Raw genomic sequence first — 21,981 nt, 5'->3', positions numbered from 1 at the left:
GAATGTTTGGTTTGTCTTTGAAGACGTTCCGCCTCTCATCCAAGTAGGCTTTGTAAGTTTTAACTCTAGCCGCTAGACCAATCTAAGTCTAAGACTATCCATCCATCCATTTTCTAGCGCTTGTCCCTTTCGGGGTCGCGGAGGGTGCTGGAGCCTATCTCAGTTGCATTGGGCGGAAGGCGGGGTACAACCTGGACAAGTTGCCACCTCATCGCAGGGCCAACACAAAAAGAGAGACAACATTCACACTCGCATTCACTTCCACAGTCTAAGACTATATCTGACGAATCTAAGTCTATGAGCATAGTTGGAGGTGAAACGTCTTCTAAGACATACCAAACAGTCCAGTTGCGATCGATTGAATGCCCTGAGAATACAATGCACCTGGATGAATTAGAACGTCCATAGACATGTTATTTCAAATATGATAACTTCACTTAAAAATAATGTCTGTTAACCACATAAAATAAGTTAGGTGTTAACATTCGGCATTAATTATTAACTATTTTAATCAGTGCCCTCCCCATACAGGGTTAATAATGATTTTGAGAAAAGTACTTTAGATGCTGTTCAGCATTGACCGCCAGAGGGGGTACTTGTTCTAAAAACCTAAACACAAACTACCGTAGTCACATTCAGTATTGTATTCAGTATTCAGTATTGGGCGAATCAACTGCTCTGTTAGAAATAAAAATAATAATTACAATCCATCGAGAAGCTGATGATCCTTTCACTATTTATTGACATACAAATTAGAGCCCAACGGCAGCAGCAAAGACAACATTCAATACATAGACTGCTTCTCGCAGGCAGTTTTACAGCAAAAGACTTAAGTCTTGTCCAAGTAGCTCCTAGCTACCCCATACAGCTTTTAAGGACAGTATGTCTGCCTGTTAAAGTTGTCAATTGAAATATGAGGTCTCGCTAATGCCTCTTAACTGTTACTGGTTTTCTAATTAGTAGTCAGGAGTAACAGCCCAATTTACATTCTCCAGAGTACGAATGAACAGAACAATGTTAGCTATGTGAGGCGAAGCTGGCATGTATATTTTTCTGATGTTTCTGAGGTTTTACCTGAAACACATCGTATGACCCAAAAGTCCTAAATTCATAGAAAATTGATTAGAGTATGATTTAAAAAATACCCACATTCGTGTGGACGTGGCCTAAGGACTAAGGCCAATTTTGCCAAAACCATACAATACAGTTGTACGTTATGTAGCTCTCCATAACAAATGAAAAAATAAAAAGCTCTACTATATAAAAACAACAACAGCTCAAGTCTTTAAAAACATGGAGTACAAAAACTAGTTTTGTTCAATTGAAAACAAAAAGTAACCTTTATACATGGAGGAGAAAATAAGTATTTGATCCCGTGTTGATTAGACAGTCAATAGATTTGTAATAGTATGTTTACTGTAACTGAGAGCAACAAAATGTAAAAACTAAAACAAATAATAATACAAAAAAATTGAGAAAAGCTATAATTAATGTATATTTGATTAAGTGAAATAAGTATTTGAGCCCCTCCCTGCCAGAAAGCCTTCTGTCCTGAAACACACAAATGACTCGCGTCCCTTCGGAAACGTACTCCGAAACTCAAATCATTATAAGGACAAATGATACCTGTTACAGAATTGGTCTAGTCTATTCCAACCTCTCCGCCAAGACAAAAGGGATGTCAAAGGACATTAGGGGCAAGGTTGTAGACTGAAATTGACTTTTCATAACAAGAAGCTTGTTATGAAAGAGCACTATTAGCGCAATAATTTGGAAATTAAAGAAGTTGCCCTTGTTTTGGAGGTCGAAGCTAGTTTTGACCTCGTGAGCCAAGGGTGACTCAAACAAAGGCCCAGAATTATGAGAGGAGGAGCTGGTTAATGATCTTAGGGGAGTTTGGTACACAGTTAGCGAAGAAAAAAACCCATTAGTAACATACTTTGATGTAATGGATTGAGATCCTGCAGTGCCTGCAAGGCCCCCCTTTCAACAAAGCACATGTACAAGCCTGTCTGAAGTTTGTCAATAAACACCAATATGACACAGATAAGGCTTGGTATAATACGTTTTAGTCAGCAGAAGCCAAAATTGAGCTTTTAAGCATCAACTGGAACTGATGTGTGTGGAGGCAGAGAGATATTAAATACGACACCAACCATCCCTACTGTCACACATGGCATTGGAAGCTTTCTGCTTTTGGGGTATTTCTTTACCCAAAATCTCTCCTGAGATGTTTACAACCCTGGTGACCAACTACAAGAGATGTCTGACCATTGTGTTTATCAACAGGGGTTTCTCCAAATACTAAGCAATGTTTTGCATATCAATGCCTTTTTGCTCTGGATCAAAAACAAATTAATTCAAAACCTTTATTGAGTCTGTTGTTAAGGTGTTTTTCACACCCCGTCTCTCTATGTTACAGTCAACTTACCTAAACAATTTCGGATGTTTCATGTAGGAGCGTTAACTTACAAAAATCAGCATGGGACCAAATGCTTATTTCCCCCACGGATGTGTATTTGTATACTATAAACAGTTTATTGCAGTAATTTTATACAATAGGACCCCAGCCAATAGATACTGTACAACTATATAAAAGGAATTCTACAGTTTTGATTATGGTGGCGAGGATTCATTTCTCAGCCGAACTGAGTCTTTTGGCCTTGATAAATGCCATTCCATGTGTCCTCATGTGAGTGTTGAGGTTGCCCTCGGTCTCAAACTGTTTCCCACACACTTTACATTTGGTCTTTGACATTCCATCATCATCCTGTGCTGTAACTTCCATGAAGTTCTCCCGCTGGTTTTCATTATCATCCTTACCCCTGTAACGGGCGAAGCATTGTGGCTCCTTCAGACGATGGACGATGAAAAGGTGTCTGGACTTAGAGTGCAGGGAAGTGTAGCATAGTCCACACTCCTGGCACTGGTAGGACGAGTGGTCCGACTTGTGCTGGGGGATGTGCTTATGGAATGCGATGAGGTCCTCTGTGGTGAAGCCGCAGACAGCACATCTGTGAACTTTGGGTATGTTAACTTTGAGCCTCTTCAAAGGCTGCAAGTCTAAACCACGGGGGTTTAACTCTGGAGACACCTTCTCTTCTGCATCCTTTTTTCTCTTGGGGCTGGCAATCTGAAAAAGATGTGTCAGGAATGTGTAAAAGGTAATGTTGCAGTAAAAAAATTTTTTTATATCTGTACCGATTTCTTCTCTGGCGAATTATCTGTGGGAGCCGCGCTGGCATTCTTCTCCTCTGAGGCTCCATGCATCAACTGAATGTGCTGATCGAGCAGCACTCTCTTGGTGAAGGTCTGACTGAGCAGTGGGCAGTGCCTTAATCAAGTGTAATAAAATCACAATCATAGTCCTCGATGAACTACTCTGATATTCTTGCATAGCCCCACATTTATACTGCTGGATCCATCTTGAATATACCAGAAACATTTTTTTTACTTGTTTTTTCTTCTCAGCAACATGTCAAATCATTATTCTTCTACAAACTGTTCAGAACTAGGACCAAAGACTGAAATCTGTTCCTTGAACCACCATGTTCTTGTAGCTACATGCAACACCTAGGAACATATGTACACATACATACAGTACTCATTCAGGTGTCAAAAGCATAATGAGTGATTACTACCTTATTATTACTGCACAAGTCTAATTTCCCTTGGTTCTGCTGCACAGTAAACACTCAGGCCTTGAACAGTTTGGTGGTTTAACAACTTGAAAATCGGCATAAAACTTAAGCGTCAAAGTCCTGGCAGAGGAGCTGACCCTGTTCATATCTATGATTAAGGACTGAAATGATGCCACTGAACCCCAACATTTTTGTAGCTACACGCAACTCCAAGGGCCATACATACAGCACTCAATTAAGAGCCAAAAGCATAAAAATTATTACTAAATACCTTTAATACAGTTGGATTTATGTCTCGGAAATGTCATCAGTCTTACTACATCCCAGACGACAAGGCTAGAGCACTTGGCTCTAAGTGGTTTGTCCTCGGACAGTGGAGAAGATGACGTCGGCAGAGGCATCGTAAACAAAAGAGTAGTTGCAAAACGGACCTGCTAGCAAGTATAAAGCGAAAACCACACAATCCACCGGTTCCGAGCATCTCCTAACGAACACCAGATCCATCGTCCACAAAACCGACAAACTGGAATTATGGTTGGTCAGCAACAACAGTCTTTGGGACAGCAGTGCGATTATCATCACAGAATTTTGGCTACACTCGCTCTTCCACGTCTTTTAGCTGTTTATCTAAAAGATCGCAGCCTGCACCGCTTTGATGGCATTAAAGACTCTGCAGAGTAAGAGCAGAGGGGGAGGGCTGTAAATTTATACACTGGATGACTGAAGCACAAACTGTAAAAATATCTACACCCACTGCTGTCCGGATCTAGAGGAGATCTCAGTAGTGTGCAGACCCTTCTACCTACCGATAGAGGTCATTGTTGTCATTTTAACAACTGTTTATATACCACCCCATGCTAACGTTAGCGTAGCACTCTCCCTACTACATGATGCCATCATTAAGCAGATGCAGACACATCCAGAAGAACCCTTTACTTAAGCCTGCTTGAAGAATATGCTCCTCAGATTTGTGCAATATGTACATTCTGACCTCCAAGAGCAAATCCATCATTTCTTGTGTCGTACTAACTGGTAATATTTTTTGGTGCACAATATTATCCATATCTAATAGCCTCTACTCACGGGCAGGTGTATGCTTTGTGCACTCCCTTGTGTTTGAGGCGGTTGTGTCGGCAAAGACTGTGAGTGGAACTGAAGGACTTGTCGCACTGTCGGCATGGGTGCTTCTTCAATATCTAATGTAGAAGAGGAAGAGTGGGTAAGCTAGCACACATTTAAACTTTTCAGTTATTCAACGTAAATCTCACAATTTTACTGCCCGTGCAGATATTTACCTTGCCATGTTCTTTTGTCATGTGATTCAAGAAGACCTCTCTGCCACTGAAGACACTGTTGCACTCTGCACATGTATAATCTGAACTAGTATCTTTACCCAATCTGTTTTTGCTGTCTTTTTTGGGTGATGAAGGTGCAGTCTTCTTGATGCCTTTGTTTTGTCCATTGGTGTTTTGCCCATCCTTGTTGTTGTTATTGTCATTTGTAGGGCCATTGTTGATGGTGCTGTTTGAATTTGTAGGTTTGGCGCTGAGCGGGAGGTTGATTCCTAAGTTTGGTGGACCCTCAATAGTCTTCAGAGTTCCATGAATGCCCTGGTAAAGGAATTCAAACCACATATTGTTATATTTTCATATCAGAGAGCTTTGATTGAGTTATATGAGCTCAGTGTTATGTTAGCTAGCCCTACCTTTATATGGTCCAGCATGAGCTGTTTCTGTGCATAGTGCATGGAGCAGTCGGGGCATTTGAACACAGGAACTTTATGAGTGACAACATGCTGGTCAAAGTGTGTGTAAAGAAGAGACTGCAAAGTGTACACAGTATCGCACATGGAACACTTGTATATAAGCCTGTCAGACAAAGACGAGAAAAAAACAATGTGGTGAATACAATTACTCTCTCTCTCTCTCTTGTTACACCTGCTCAGGATGGACTATCTAATGAAAGGTTTCCATGTGGAAAAACAAACATCGATGATAAGCCACCATGTCTAAAATCTACAAATCCTACAACGGATGAACAACAAGGATAATTTTCCTTCGAAAAATGAATTGGTTCAGGGTATTAATTTGCAGTAGAGCATGTGGATGGATGAGAATATGTATTGACCTTTCTTTAAGGCAAGAATATATGTCCATTTTTTATTAAATGTATTATTCTTGAAACAGGGATCTTCTGTATGAGGCTTGAATCTAGACTTACTTAGGCTCTCCTGCTTTCAATCCAGGATGCTGTGTGTACGCATGGGAGTGTGTTGCTGGTGCAGACTTGAAGGCCATGGGACAAAGCGGACATTTATAGAAGACCTCACAGTGTGTAGTCTGGATGTGCGACTTCAAAGTCGCAACATCAGAGAAGATCACACTACAGTGAATACATCTAGCAGTTTGGAAACAGGACAAAGGGGGAAATATCAGCTTGTGATAGCTACTACCGTAAGATTAGATTTACCTTGAAACAGTCTTCTATTGTGACTGACCGGTAGCCGACTCTACGTGCGTAGTGCAGGCAGTTCTTGGTGACGTGGGACTGGAAGTGGACAGATCGACAGCTTGCGCCACACTCTGGGCAGATGTAAGGAGACTTGTGCTGATGGATTCGTTGATGCGACAGAAAACTGCACTGATTTGGAAGAAGCATTTGGCAGATATTGCAGGTTTTCTAATGAAACAGAGAACATAGAAATGTTAATTGTATTGTGTGTTAAATATAGTAACAGTTCCTCCATGATTTCGCTGTCTTTTTTTATTGTTCCAGCATAAAATGCCTGATTTCAAAGCAGCATTTTTAAAAAGTTGCTGCAAAAGTTGCAACGTTTTAACGCTTTTTTCCATTAACATTACATATCCTTGTGATTTTATGAATTTGTAGTTAGCGTTTTAAGTGTTTTTGTAACTCTAACCCTAAAAGCACAAGATTTTTGTTGCATGAAAAAATTGAGAGAAAGTGAACATTGAAATAAATTGTTGTTTCCTTTTGGAGTTATTATAGGGACATTTTCTGAAGAAAATAATAAACCAATATAAACATAAATGAGAAAGGCATCTTACTAACACGGCACAAAAAATGTGTAAAATATGATTTATTAAGCCACAACAAAGTACAGTACATGTGTACCACTGCAAGAAAAATACCTACAATTATAACCCAACCTTCACATGAGAAAAAAACTTTGGCAGTTAAAAATAAATAATGCTGAAATAACAGTACAAATAATCTTGAAGGGACATTACTACAGAAATTAAACTTTGTATACCAGCTGTACACTAACTACAGTACTCTAAAATATATCCAAGCTTAATTTCTAATACTCTCCCTTTAAATGGTGTACTGTAGTAAAACTGGTTGAAGGATGTATTTACTTGTGTGAGATAATGTATATTTACATATTAGGGGTGTAACAGTATTGCCGATACTGCCATTTCAAAGTCTTCACAATAATGAGTGACGCGTGACGGTCCATCTATCCATCTTCCTCTGATTATCTGAGGTCGGGTTGCGGGGGCAGCAGCCTAAGCAGAGAAGCCCAGACTTCCCTTTCCCCAACCACTTCGTCTAGCTTTTCACGGTGGATCCCGAGGCGTTCCCAGGCCAGCTGGGAGACATTGTCCCCCCAACGTGTCCTGGATTTCCCCCGTGGTCTCCCACAGGTCGGACGTGCTTAAACACCTCCCCAGGGAGGCGTGTGGGAGGCATCCTGACCAGATGCCCGAAACACCTCATCTGGTTCCTCTCGATGTGGAGGAGCAGCGGCTTTACTTTGAGCTCCTACCGAATGACAGAGCTTCTCACCCTATCTCTAAGGGAGAGCCCCGCCACCCGACGGAGGAAACTCATTTCGGCCGCTTGTACCCGGGATCTTGTCCTTTCGGTCATAACTCAAAGCTCATGACAATAGGTGAGGATGGGAACGTAGATCGACCGGTAAATTGAGAGCTTTGCCTTCCGGCTCAGCTCCTTCTTTACTACAATGGACGCCGCACCGATCTGTCTGTCGATCTCACAATCCACTCTTGCCTCACTCGTGAACAAGACTCTGAGGTACTTGAACTCCTCGAATTGGGGCAAGAGTTCCTTGAGAACCATGGACTCGGACATGGAGGTGCTGATTCCCATCCCAGTCGCTTCACACTTGGCTGCGAACCGATCCAGTGAGAGCTGAAAATCCTGGCCAGATTAAGCCATTAGGACCACATCATCTACAAAAAGTAGAGATCTAATCCTGCAGCCACCCAACCAGATCTCCTCAATGCCCTGACTGCGCCTAAACATTCTGTCCATAAAAGTCATGAAAATAATCGGTGACAGAGGGTAGCCCTGATGAGTCCAGCCCTCACTGAAAAAGGGTCCGATTTACTGCCGGTATTCCGGACCAAGCTATGACACCAATCATAGAGGGAGAAGACCGCCACAATGTGACAGTCCAATACTCCATACTCTCCGAGCACTCCCCACAGGACTTCCCAAGGGACCTTCTCCAAGTCCACAAAGCACATGTAGACTGGTTGGGCAAACTCCCATGCATTCTCAAGGACACTTCCAGGAGTAAAGAGCTGGTCCACATTTCCACGACCAACACTGCTCCTCCTGAATCCGAGGTTCGACTTTCCTATGTACTAGCCTCCTCACCAGTACACCTGAATAGACCTTACCCGGAAGGCTGAGGAGTGTGATCCCACGATAGTTGGAACACACCCTCCGGTTCCCCTTCTTAAAGAGAGGAACGACCACCCCGGTCTGCCAATCCAGATGTACCGCAATGTTGCAGAATCTTGTCAACCAAGACAGCCCCACAGCATCCAGAACCTTAAGGAACTTCGGGCGTACTTCATCCACCCCCGGGGCCCTGCCACCACGGAGCTTTTTAACTACCTCTGCAACTTTAGCCCCAGTAATAGGATAGCCCACCACAGATTCCCAAGGCACTGCTTCCTCATAGGAAGACATGTTGTTGGGATTGAGGAGGTCAAAGTATTCCTTCCTCCGATCCTATACATATACTATACACGCTGTTCACAGTGCACTGCTTCCCCCTTCTGAGGTGGCGGATGGTGGTCCAGAACTGCTTCGAAGCTGCTGAAAGTCGTTTTCCATGGCTTCTCTGAACTCCCATGTCGCGACCGCCAAAGCCGCGCACAACTTGGCCTTTCAGTACCTGTCCGCTGCCACCGGAGTCCCAAAAGGACCCATAGGACTCTTTCTTCAGCTTGACGCAGGTTCTGGAATTACCGCCATGACAGGCACCAACCACCTTGCAGCCACAGCTTCGATTGGCTGCCTCAAAATAGAGGTAGGGAACATGGTCCACTCGGACTCAATGTCCAGCACCTCCCTCGTGACATGTTCAAAGTTCTTCCGGAGGTGGGAATTGAAAATCTCTCTGACTGTCAGACTTTGTTAGACAGTTCCAGCAGACCCTCACAATGCGTTTGGGCCTGCCAGGTCTGTCCGGAATCCTCCCCCACCATCGGAGCCAACTCACCACCGGGTGGTGATCGGTAGAAAGCTCCGCCCCTATCTTCACCCAAGTGTCCAAAACATGAGCACAAATTCGATGACAACCAGAAGGTTGATCATCGAACTGCGGCATAGGTTGTCCAGGTGCCAAGTGCACATATAGACACCCATATGTTTGAAAATGGTAAAGGGGTTATACTTGTATAGAGCTTTTCTACCTTCAAAGTAGAAAAGGACAAAGCGCTTTGACACTATTTACACTTTCACCCATTCACACACACATTCACACACTGATGGCGGGAGCTGCCATGCAAGGCCCTAACCACGACAAATCAGGAGCAAGGGTGTATAATAATAATAATAATACCTGGGATTTATATAGCGCTTTTCTAAGTACCCAAAGTCGCTTTACATGTAGAACCCATCATTCATTCACACCTGGTGGTGGTAAGCTACTTTCATAGCCACAGCTGCCCTTGGGTAGACTGACGGAAGCGTGGCTGCTATTTGCGCCAACGGCTCCTCCGACCACCACCTATCATTCATCATTCAATTCACCGGTGTGAGTGGCACCGGGGGCAAAGGGTGAAGTGTCCCGCCCAAGGACACAACGGCAGCGATTTATTGTATGCCCCTTCCTATGAGTGGTGAACCCATTGGAGGGGTGGACCCACGTTGCCTCTGTCCCCGTGGGGCCTGGCCACCAGGGGGGGAAATCTGAGTCCTTGTTTTTTCTTCTTCATAAAGGTCTTCGAGATGCTCTTTGTCTGGTCCTTTTGTCTTGGGAGACCCTAACAGGGGGCATAGAATCCCCCGGACAACATAGCTCCATAATAAGGTGAAAAAAAAATTACACATCAAGTTTTTGTTTGACACTTGTGACAGTATCAAACAAAAACTTGATGTGTAGTTTTTTCTGGTGTTTTAGCTTTGGCGTGGTCTGAAACTCATCATGCTTAATTTATTACAGCATATGGGAAGCCTGTAGTTGATTTTTATTATGTAAATGTTATATTTTTTTTAACATGTGATAGCAGGGACCCTGCCATTCAAAACTTGGCTGCTACATTACTAATGATTAATGTAACTATAGCTGAAAAAAATAATACAATAGCAATATGAGAGACTATTCATCCCTGAACACCATGGAGTTCATGTAGGCTTTATGATGCTGTTACATTATTATATCAACTATCAGAGACAGAAACTCCTCATTTAACATAATGTCCTTTTTTGCTGCTTCAACACAGCTTAATCAACACAGAAACAAGTAAAGTGAAATAACTTAGTTGTTAACTGTAGGCCAATAATGCTTGTCTTTCTCTCAGACAGACACACACACACGCATGCACGCACACACACACACCGTACAGTGAGCTAACGTTACGCTGAAAGCTAATTAGCCTTCACCTCAAGGACTGCGAGCGAGCTGAGCTGCCGCTTATGTTTCTAGAACGTCAACGGGCTCATAGTGATGTTACTAGTAGTTGACTTGGAAGTATTTATTATAATTTGGGGAGAGTCCGCTGCATTATGCTTACCTTTCTGATCACTCCACCGAAGGAGCACTGACTACATGCGCTCTGAATACGCACTGCTGATTGGCTTATACATGCACTCTGAATATGCACTGCTGATTGGATGTTACCGCTTTGCGTGTAACCAATCAGATGGTTCTGTGGTGGGACAACGCTGGATGCTGCAGAGACGTACTGACAGAGGCAGAGGCAGAACTAAGCGGAGCAGCTTGTTAAGACTTTAGTTTAGGCGGTGGCTCTTTGTTGTTAAGGCGGCCGCCTTAACAACAAAGCGCTGCGGGAAACCCTGGCTTCAAGCAGCATGCAATATTAGTGAATGAAGCGTTCATACGACAAAACATGGTTCACATACAGAGGCATATTTGGCGCGACGCAAAAGGTTCCTAAACTGAAAAGGTCGCAAGTAGGGGTGTTTGTAAATCGAGGTTCCACTGTCCTGGGACGGCGTAACTCAGATTGCCAGGCCATCAACTTAAGAGTTCCAAGTTTGATTCCAGCTTCCGCCATCCTAGTCTCGGCTGTTGTGTCCTTAGGCAAGACACTTCACCCACCTTTCTCCCTATTCCGCTCACACTGGTGTATTTATGTGAATGAATGTTTGGTGTATGAATATGAATGATTGTTTGGTGTATGAATGAGAATGTATGTTTGCTGTACGAATGTGGGGCGGTGGTTGAATGGGCCGTAGGCGCAAATTGGCAGCCATGCTTTTATCAGTCTACCCGAGGGTAGCTGTGGCTACAAATGTAGCTGACCACCTTTTTATGTGAATGTGGAGTGAATGAAAGAGGGCTTCTCAGTTCTCTGTGAAGCGCTTTGAGTGTCTAGGAAATCGCTATATAAATCGAATCCATTATTATTCTTAATATTATTAACTAACAGTATGCTACATTTGCGGGCATGTTTACACGTGACCAACTCACACAGAAGCGTGCATAGTTTGTAAAACAAACACCACCAAAGGCTGCCTTTTTCTTTTTTTTCTTCTTCTTCTTGGGCTTAATTAAAATTCTCCCTCTTCCCCTCCCCTCTTCTACTTAACCCACCCCCTTGGCTCTAGCATTTAGTGCAGGGGTCACCAACCTTTTTGAAACCAGGGGCTACTTCTTGGGTACTGATTAATGCGAAGGGCTACCAGTTAGATACACACTTAAATACATTGCCAGAAGTAGCCAATTTGCTCAATTTACCTTTAACTCTGTTATTATTAATAATTAATTATATTTATCTTTGTGGAAACACTGATCATCTTAATGATTTCTCACAATAAATATATATAGAAACAGATAAATATCAATATGCAACACTTTATTTTTATATTTTCTCTAAGTGCACATTTTTCAAATTGAACATTTTCAAATGATCACTTCTAAGACAGTCTTGTGAAATCACAATATCCCATTTTAACTAGCTAGCCACTAACATTTTTTAACAAATCATGAATTACTTTGCACCATGTTTGTACAAATAATAACTCATGTAAAATACAAAAGTAAACTCTCAAATTTTTAAATCATGTCACACTTTGAACTGGACACCAAATCTGTTATCTGTTTCTTTGTCAGTTAGTGGGAAGCCTGGCATTGCATGCTGTTAACTATTGTGTTGTACTCTGGTGTGTAACTTGACACTGCAACTCTGAGTGAGTCTTGCAGATGTGCATCAGTGAGGCGTGTTCTGTGTTTGTTCTTGATGAAGTTCATGTCAGAAAAGGCTGATTCACAAAGATAAGATTTTTCCTCATTGTTTGCGGAACCTTCTTAATCTTTTGGACATATTTTCACAGCAATCTGGCCTTAAGCTTAATTATGATAAATGTAAAATGTTAAGGATCGGAAATCTAAAGGGAACGTCCTTTCGAATGGAATGCAAAGTGCCTGTTTTGTGGACAGATGGACCAGTTAACATACTTGGTGTTGTTGTCCCAGAAAATCTGGAAGATCTAGGCTCAGTAAATTATGATAATCGACTAAGAAAGCTGGACAAAATTATGCAATTATGGAAAGGGAAATCCCTAACCTTGTATGGTAAAATGTCTATTGCCAACTCGTTAATTATTCCTCAATTTATTTATTTGTTTTTGTCATTACCAGCTCCATCACAAAACTTTTTTAAGATTTATGAGCGGAGCGTCTTCGATTTTGTCTGGAACGGCAAACCAGAAAAGATTAAAAGAAAGGTTTTGTACAAAGAGTATGAATATGGGGGCCTGAAACTTCTCAACCTTGAAGCTATGTGTCTGTCTTTAAAAGCATCAATTGTTCCAAAGATGTATTTAAACATTGAGTGGTACACAAATGTCCTGTTGGACAAAAAACATGTACTGTATCAAAAGAAATTGTATCCTTTTTTACAAGTGATCCCCTCCCAGAGAGTCTGCTGGGAAACATGGCGGGGTTCATAAAGGAAACAATCCACTCATAGTGGTGTTTTCAATTTTATGTGCCAGAAAAAAGAGACGATATTTTGCAGCAGTTAATATGGATGAACTCTAATATTGTAATAGATGGAAAGCCTTTCTTTTGGAAAAATATGTTTGAAAGAGGAATCATTTTTGTCAATGATATTATCAATGAGAATGGTAAAATAATGAAGTATGATGAATTTAGAGCTATGTATGGTGATGCTTGCTCAAGCTTTTCATTTTATCAACTAACTGGAGTAATTGGGAAAAGATGGAAACAAATAATTAATTATGGAACTACTAAATTATTAGTTTGTAAACCTCTAATAAGAAATTGTAGTTGGCAAAAAGGAACTAAAATAAATAGAAAAATATATAATTTTTATTTAATAAAGAAATCTTTGAAGGCTGCCTCATACAACACAAATGGAAAATGGGAGGACTTTTTTGACTGCCCGTTGCCATGGGATGCCATATTCAAACTAATCTATAAAACCACTATCGATGTGCAAAATCGTTATTTTCAAATTAAAATTATTTATAACTTCTTACCCACAGGGAAAATGTTAAAATTATGGAATATGACAGAGTCAGATGATTGCCGATTTTGTTGTCAGGAGCCTGAATCCACCCTGCATTTGTTTTGGTATTGTCATATTGTGTCTTTGTTTTGGGTGGAAGTTGAAAAAATGTGTTTAAGGATTGGTTTGTTTATGAAGCTTAATGTGGTTTCTGTTATTTTAGGAGAGTTCATTGACAATCATGATTTAGTCAATTTAATTATAGTACTCGGTAAAATGTTTATTTTTAAGGCCAAAAACAGATATTCACTTAGTATTACTTTCTTTAAATCATTTATTCAGTATTGTCTAACTTTAGAAAGTTACATGGTTGAAAACGATAATGATGCCAAAAAACATTAAAAAAAAGATGAGAAGTCCTCAAAGGCTTATTTTGAAAGTATAAATATGTTTATAGATTATATAATATCTGTTGTTGTGTTCCCTAATTTGAGTGACCTGGACATAATCTGGACTGTACATAAATGCTTATTTTGAAAATGTAATTTTGTTTATAAATTATATGCAATCTGTTGTGTTCCCTAATTTTTTTCTGTGTACATGAATGAAGGTGTGTGTTGCTGAGTCCGACTTGGACATTATCTGGACTGGGCCTGGTTTAAAAAACCCTTTAAACAAATCTAATTTCATTGACAACCTGGTCTGTTGAAGATAAGGCCCTTTTTTAAAAAATAAAATAAAATAAGATAAATAAATAAAAAACATTTTCTTGGATAAAAAAGAAAGTAAAACAATATAAAAATAATTACATAAAAAATAGTAATTAATGAACATGTTAGTGGACCAGCAGCCTATACAATCATGTGTGCTTCAGGGACTGTGTCCCTTGCAGATGTGTTGTCTATGTTGTGGGAACCAGAATATTGGTAGCAGAAAGAAATAACCTCTTTTGTGTGAGTGGGTGTGGATGAGTGTGCATGGGGGAGGTTGTTTGGGTTGATGCACTGATTGAAAGTGTATCTTGTGTTTTTTCTATGTAGATTTAATTTTTTTTTTTTAAATTTTTTTTTTTTTTTTTAGAACAGGCCCGCGGGCGACTCATCTGGTCCTTACGGGCGACCTGGCGCCCGCGGGCACCGCGTTGGTGACCCCTGATTTAGTGCAATGGCGAAGTATTGCAAATACGCCACCAAGCATACGGACGTCGCTCAAGTCTCGCTACGTCGTCAACCCTCACCGTTTGCTAGCAGTGACGTAAGGCAGATGCGACGAATGTTTGTTTACTTTCAAGAGTCGTGGCACGCCATGTTCGCCTTTGCTTGTGCTCATCTTATTTTCTTTTGTCTGTCTTTACTAGGAAGAAGACCGTTTAGTAGACAACGTTTTTGGCGAAATTTGCAAGTGTCGGCGCATCAGCTTGCGGTATATTATGTGTTTCATTGTGTATTTATGTTTGAAGCCAAAATGTACGGGCAGTAGAAAAGGTTTAAAGTCTGACTAAAAACATGATTGTCGTTATTATGAAAATCACTAATTATACTTATTACTTACATTCGTACGCTTCTGTGGCTTTCTGGTCTGACGTCTTTCTCCTCGCACTCGATAGTGAAGGGAGGTCTGCGAGCTCACTTCTCTTCGAAGGGGGTACTTCGCCCTTCCCGCCTACCTGACGGATAATTTGAACGCCTCTTGACTGACGTGAACGCGCAAAACAAAGGAGGGAGGGGAAAAGGGGGGAGGGGGGTATCTAAATTGAGCCATATTCTTCTTATTTTCTTATTATTATTCTTATTCTTATTCTTATTGTCAATTGTATGCTCTGTTGTCCACAAGTTGCAGACATTCTCATGCATGTTTTGAAAGTTGAAAGTCGATCCTAAACTTTTGTTTATGTTTCAACACATTACACATACAGTACCTGCACTTCCGATGAGAACATTGAGTAACTGTTGAGAGCGATCTATTGCTGGGATTTTTGTTGGTAAAATGAGTGAATGATGAGTAATGAATCAGTGAATGAATTAATATATGTCAATGTAAACAAGGAAGTGAAGATGTGGGGTGATGCAGGTAGACATTTGATTGGTGAGACAGTTGCGTTCCGCTGGAGCGCTGCTGGAGAAATTGTATTTATTTTCATTTCGTTTGGCAAACATGTTGATGATTGGCTCAAATGTGTGGGGATTGGACAACGTTGTGAGGTTGTGCATATTTTGCAGGGATCGGTTGAATTTGCATGAATTGGTTTGATTGCAACATTGTGAAATCCTGGTAGGACTGTAATATAAATGGTCTCATGGTTACAGCAGTTACTGTTTCATTTTGAAAAGAGGGCTGAATTTGATCTTAGGATACCTGCCATTCCCTAGTTAGGGGCCGCAAAGGGGGAAAAAATAGTACTGAATTGTAGTGTGGTATATATTATATAGTGTAAATACAGCCAAATATTTCCACAGCACTTCTGCATATTCACAGGTTTGCATGAACACGATTTAGTATTCCCATTTAGTGGTTAATAAGCAATATCATAGAAATCATACCTGCCCACTGGTCTCCAGAACTTGCTGATAATGCATAGCTAGTGAGCTGTCATCCTGGAACATTTCATTACATTCCAAACACTTCAGGCTGTGCCTACAGAGTTTGGATGCACCATCTTCCAAGGGCATGGCGGCCTCAATTGGGATGTTGCTTGGAGCTGAAATCACTGCACTTTGTGTCACATAACTTGGATCTGGCGTTTGAGCAGGTTGTGCCTGTGCATCGAAGCTATCTGTAATAGAGTGTAGTCTGGAATAGGGCGGTGCTGTTACCATTTGGTCAGCAGGGATGGGTTTTAAGATGAGGTGTGAACACTGCATGACAACTCCTTTGTCCTTGTGTCCCCTGGCATGAGACAAAAGGCTGCACTTGTTGTAGAAGACAAGATTTTTTGAACAGTGATTGCAGATAACCTCAATCCGCACACTACGACGTTCAAAATGTTGGGTCAAGCTTTTTTCCAGAGCAAATGAGTCACCACACTCCAGGCACTGATAGCCATGAGATGGGATTGAAATACAGGCTGAGGTTGGTGGGGAGAGGTTTGGGATATACACAGGAATTGGATTTATGCTACTCAGGACTTTATTGAAAGCATCAACTATGGAGCTTTGAGAGTTGGTTATGACATGAACTCTGGGGAACTTCTTTGACTGCTGGCCTTTGAAAAGGGCTTGCTGTTTAAGTTGTTGTGATTGCCTGGACTTTCCTTGTTGGAGATCACCATGAGCAGAGGATACATTCTGCGACAGAAGATTCAGGTTACTGAGACGGACTGCCTTTGGTACTAATTTAGCATTAGCCAGACTAGAGGCAGGGACCGTGACTGTTTGTTGCATGGCATTTGCCGCTTTAAGGATGGCACTGCTGCCGCTTTGTACTGAGGCAGCAGGAATGACAGTTGCTTTGACTGTGGTGTTATTAGCCAGTTTCAGGTTGATGACTTGTGAACCAGCCGTCTTGACAGCTGAGACTGGAAGAAAGGCTGTTGCTACTGGTTTAATTGTCATCTGCTTGGTTATTCTATTTGATAGACCCCCACAGGTGGCTACCACCGTAGTTGGCAAAGAGGAGCCAGTGGGACATGAGAAAAATGCACCAGTGGTAGCCACTATTTTTGGGCCATTGGAATTTCCCCCTTTTTTCATTGTTTCAAATTCCAAGTCTGGGAGCACCCGTGTGACAGTACGCTTGATGTGTCCAGAAGAGGTCTTAATTGTTTTTATCCTGACCTTCGGAATGACTGTGGCAGTGTCAGTGCTTGAGTCTGGTGAACCTTTGTTGCTACTCTCACTGTTGACACTAGATGGACTCCGTGGTTGTCCTGATAGCAATCGCTTTGCCAACTCTAAGGCTGATTCCTGTTCACATGTCTTTCCTGGAGCTCTGAAATTTGTATTGCCTTGGTTTGATTCCATTTGTGTAACAGGAAAATCAAATACACAGGAGTCTGTAGGGCTTGCATTTTTAGCACCAAGAGCAGCAATGGCTGCAATACAAGAGGAAAGTTTTGCAGTAGACTTAGATATGACTTGCATTGTTTGCACATTTGTCTCTTTGCTCTCTGCGTCTCTGTGAAGAGTTTCCTTAGGCTCCTTTTTAGGAAAACTAGACTGATGGGTGTGACTAAAAATTGAATCTCCCAGAGTGATATTTTGGTTGTTGTTCTGGTCTGGTTTTAAGCCTTTTGCTTTGGACTTAGAAGCCTTCTCCACCAAAACAGGAGCTTTCTTTGTAAAGGACTTGACAATTGACAGACCACCGATTTTGTCAGTTGGATTATCTACTTCAATTGTGTTCTCTTCCTCAAACTCCTCTGCACTGGAGATCGGACTGGATTGATTACTTACTGTCTGTCCATCCTTCCTGGAAGTTTTACATACATTTTTGGGTGGCATAGAAGACAAGAATCCATTTTGAAGTTGCTTGCCAATTCTTTTAGACTGGTGTTGGGGCTTTAACGGCTCGTCCTTCTCTGAAAGATTTCGAAGATGTTGAATTGTATCCATGTTTCGAATATTCTTGACGATGACACTGACACCAACATCATGTCCTATCCGATCATCTTCAACTGTATTTTTTCCACTCTTTGCTTGTTTGACCTTGTCATCTTCTTGGTGGCCAGATTCAATTGCAGCTTTAGGATCCACCATGTCCGGGATGTCGAAGGCTGCAAGGAGGTCATCAAAGTCGGGTGTTTTCATATCGCCCATGTTCCTTTCCCTGCTTTGATGAGGATGTCACCTAGAAGTGGTATAAAAAAATATCATCATACCTGTAGAGTTGAATTGGAGTATCGTCACTAATTTACTAAAACAGAATATGTCTGTATATCTAGTGATATGCAGACTTCTTCAACTTTTCAGAGAACAAAAATATATTCAATGTTAATTTTCAATATTAAAAAGAAGCTACCTTGCACATAATCTGTTATATAATATTTTGGTTTGCGTAAAACAAACGCTACCTCATTATCTTTACATTTTATAATAACAATCTTAGCAAGGATCTTCTGAAATTTCATTCAATTTATATTGTATACAAATTCATAATTATTACTACCTCAGTCAATCCTTCCATGTATTCCCATATGTGCTTTTATGCTTGATGCTTGTACATTTTAACTTCATACTGTTTGGTGCCTTGTGCATGACGGTTTTTATAGCGGATACGACATTTGAAATATGACCGGAATGAAATGCACCATGTATGGTTCTTGAGGACAAAAGGCACCATTTTGGGGCTAGCCTGGTTGCAGCTACACCAGTTCTGCTCTGGTAATCATGCATGCACAGATGTATTTGGTTTCTGTTTTTTTTAGTTGAACAACCTTAGTTTAGATGATGGGGGATTTCTGTGTATATGGAGCAGAGTGTGGGGGTGGTGACGGTCTACAGGGAAAAGGGCAGATGACTAATGAAAGGAGGTGAAAATGGCTGCTGCTGCTGCAGCAGAGAAAGAAAGGCCTGGAACATGCAGTTAGCCAGATCGGTCTAAAGCTGAAAATGAATGTCAAATACTCACAAATATGACAAATAATCCATGCTGATCCCATGCCCAACACATCTTTCACAAGCATGCATCATTCCACCCGACAGTTACACATTTAGAATACTACCATGTCAGTAAAATGAAGAATAGTCAAAGAAACATGCAGAAGAATTAGCCCCTCCTCACCCTCTCGCCTTGTCTCGTCCCTCTCCAGCCACTAGCCAAACCTTCCGACTGTCCTTTTTTCCATCCTATGACAAACATGTTCACAACACTACTAAACCTTCAAAAAGCAATGGCACCCCACCCTGACTGGAGAAAAAAAATCTGCTTCTTTACAAAAGGCCCAGACTTGAGGGTCAGGTTACATCCGACGTTGTGCTAAATTCTGGGGGTCTTCTTTTGTCATTCTCTGATGCACTAGCAACACAGAGACATATAAATAAGACACATAGATCATGCTCATATGTGTGTGTGTGTGTGTGTGTGTGTGTGTGTGTGTGTGTGTGTGTGTGTGTGTGTGTGTGTGTGTGTGTGTGTGTGTGCGCGTGCGTGCGTGCGCGCGCGTGCGTGCGTGCGTGCGTGTGTGTGTGCGTGTGGGCTGCAGAATCACAGACTTCAAGGCAGCCACCCCCACCCTTGTGTCTCTTCCCAAGTCTCCCTGCTCCCTTCACCGCAAGTCATTGCGACCATGCCCATGCCGCAATAGTCGGCAGTCAAGATGCTAAGGTACGATATAGAGTTAGTGGGGAATACTGTTTATCCCTCGTTGGAGCACAGCGACAGCATTGTTCCTGTCTGCCTCAAACTGGTTTCAGCTGGTTTTAGTCCGCCAATGTAAAACCCCATGCTGCACTGCGGCCTCAAAACCACACAGGCTGAACTCCCAGGAAACGGAGTGTTCATGTTACTTTGCGTTGTGGATTCTTTTTTTTAAAATGGGGCCTAAAAAAGGATGTAAAGGGGATTTCTGGCTTTGGTCCTTAATAATGAGGTTAGTAGACAACTATGAAAGAGAATATAGGGTGATGATATGATGTTGGAGCAGAGATATCAAAAATAACAAACAAATGCCTTCATGGGATGAAAATAAATCGGCTAACTTTGGAATCTGAAGGCCGACATGCTATGCTGGTAGTGTATTCTGGATACCAAATACCAATGTTTCTTTAAATCAAGTTTCTTAAAGCATTACTCTCAGTCCCGAAGAAAAGGTAACATGGGTAAACAGACGGTATCCGTGCACCTCCCCTCACTTAGATTTCTTCCAAACATACCTTTTCTTGTGCCCCATAGATTCATGCATACACGTAAACATGCACATCCATGCATATAAATATGTAAGGATAATTTGCATACCCAGTCAGATCTTTCCCAACATTGAGAGACATTCAAGTTTAAAAAAAAAAGATGTCCTCCAGTCGAGGCCTCAGCACCTGCCTTCTTAGTGTGCCCCGGCTCTTCCAGGCTCCATCTTCCTCCTCCTTCCCCGCCCCCGCCCTCCACTCTCCTTCACTGATTCACTCCCAGTCCGGGCCTCCTTTCCGGCTTTGGCCCCCGCCACCGCCACCTTCACGGACATTCAATAAGGGACGGATAGAAAGGGGGTAAGAAAAAAAGGGGGGCTGGGTTCAGCAGGCGAATCAGGCCTTTTGTCTCTGTCGGTGGAGGGGGGAGTGGTGGTGGTGGCGAAGAGACTCTCCACACTGGCTCTGGAGCAGCAGCTGGTGCAAAGGAAGAAGAGAGAGAGGGAGACAGATGAGGTGGGGGAGACACAGAGGAAGAAATGAACGGGGGGACCACTGAAAAGGGTGTCAATGCATGGAGTGTTTTCATGTAATAGGTGTCGAGCATTGCATCCTGTATGAGTATTTGTGAGTATAGTATATGAGGTATGAGCACTTATTAAGTCAGTAGCATTACCGGTACATTAGTACTGTATAATGCAAACAGTGTAGGTTTTTTTGTACAGCAGAAAATAAATACCTGAATGTCTTTGTGGCAGTGAATTCAGGGGTAAAGAAACAAATGTTAATAAAAATCACAGCACTCTCTGGTGATAATTCTGCAGCATTGGGAAGTTACCAACCATAATCTACAAGATGCTAATCTACCTGGCAGCTGGTGGGGAAAACTATATCTCTCACTGGGTCTGCTTGCAGCTCTTGACACACCTCACAGCTTTTGATTGTGTGAGAACCATAATGGATTTGTTCATTAGTAAACACCAGGAATGGTAGGAATGATATGTGCATGTAAAATATATTAAAAGGCCCAAGTGGTGCTTTCTGACAATTGACGGTGTGACAGCTTCTGTGCAGGGAGGACAGCACAGCAAGATCCCCTCCCCCACAGACACAGTTATGTGACGTCATGTTTTCCCTGATCGCAAGTAGACAGAAAGGATGAGGCCCCACTGTGCTATCTTTCAATTCATTTTCCCAATTCACTGCTTGAGCCAAACATGTTTTGCTTTTTTATGCAACACGATAAGCCATCTGATGTCACCCTAATATGTATCCTTTGTCTCGCACAATATAGGCCTACATCTGCACCCATGTGTCCATTTGTCTTACAGAGTATGCAGTAGATTCCTGCTGGTAGTGTGGGTTACAAGAGTAAGAAACAATTACAGGAATACATTATCCAGTATTAAACTTAGATATTGGGTTTCACAATGTAAAGCGCTTTGAGTGTCTTGAGAAAAAGCGCTATATAAATGTAATTCACTTCACTTCACTAAACTTACAAATCTTTCAGATTTTACAACATCACAACTTGTCAAAGCTTCTTCTAGTGCTGAGTATTGAGTGAATTGACACAATGCCCTCTGCTGGATTTCTAGCTGCAGCACTCTATTTCACCTGCAG

At 41.7% G+C, this 21,981-nt stretch overlaps 1 protein-coding gene and 2 long non-coding RNA genes across 8 annotated transcripts in view; 2 read left to right on the top strand and 1 right to left on the bottom strand.

Moving 5' to 3' along the window:
- LOC133638563 (uncharacterized) overlaps nt 1-21,981 on the top strand; it is a 33,706-nt gene that overhangs the window by 2,864 nt on the left and 8,861 nt on the right. The window lies entirely within an intron of this gene.
- Nucleotides 653-20,590, bottom strand: znf532 (zinc finger protein 532). 6 transcript variants are annotated; one of them, XM_062031303.1, is made up of 10 exons: nt 20,471-20,576; nt 19,298-19,362; nt 16,120-18,364; nt 6,139-6,320; nt 5,862-6,038; nt 5,347-5,509; nt 4,937-5,251; nt 4,725-4,837; nt 3,202-3,334; nt 653-3,133 (listed from the first exon to the last, which is right to left on the bottom strand). In XM_062031303.1, the coding sequence occupies exons 3-10, from the start codon at nt 18,331-18,333 to the stop codon at nt 2,633-2,635; spliced, it is 3,798 nt and encodes a 1,265-aa protein (XP_061887287.1). In that variant the 5' UTR covers nt 18,334-18,364; nt 19,298-19,362; nt 20,471-20,576; the 3' UTR covers nt 653-2,632. The 6 variants fall into 6 exon arrangements, 5 of the variants coding, with proteins under 5 accessions (XP_061887287.1, XP_061887288.1, XP_061887290.1 ...); XM_062031304.1 differs by lacking the exon at nt 19,298-19,362 and having other exon boundaries at nt 20,471-20,590; XM_062031306.1 differs by lacking the exon at nt 20,471-20,576 and having other exon boundaries at nt 3,202-3,316; nt 19,298-19,573.
- Nucleotides 4,419-6,595, top strand: LOC133638564 (uncharacterized). The gene is made up of 3 exons (XR_009823648.1): nt 4,419-4,860; nt 5,179-5,254; nt 5,887-6,595. It is a non-coding gene; the product is annotated as an uncharacterized LOC133638564 (long non-coding RNA).

This window comes from Entelurus aequoreus, linkage group LG21, assembly GCF_033978785.1.
Source record: "Entelurus aequoreus isolate RoL-2023_Sb linkage group LG21, RoL_Eaeq_v1.1, whole genome shotgun sequence".
Taxonomy (NCBI): Eukaryota; Metazoa; Chordata; class Actinopteri; order Syngnathiformes; family Syngnathidae; genus Entelurus; species Entelurus aequoreus.
Note: the sequence above shows the minus strand (reverse complement) of the source record. Positions and strands in the feature narration are given on the sequence as shown.

Coding starts and splice junctions, on each gene's coding strand:
- znf532 (XM_062031304.1), bottom strand. CDS start 18,333: ATGGGCGATATGAAAACACCCGACTTTGATGACCTCCTTGCAGCCTTC. Junction 5,252..5,346: donor TCATGCTGGACCATATAAAG/GTAGGGCTAGCT, acceptor TTCCTTTACCAG/GGCATTCATGGAACTCTGAA. Junction 4,838..4,936: donor TGACAAAAGAACATGGCAAG/GTAAATATCTGC, acceptor CTTCTACATTAG/ATATTGAAGAAGCACCCATG.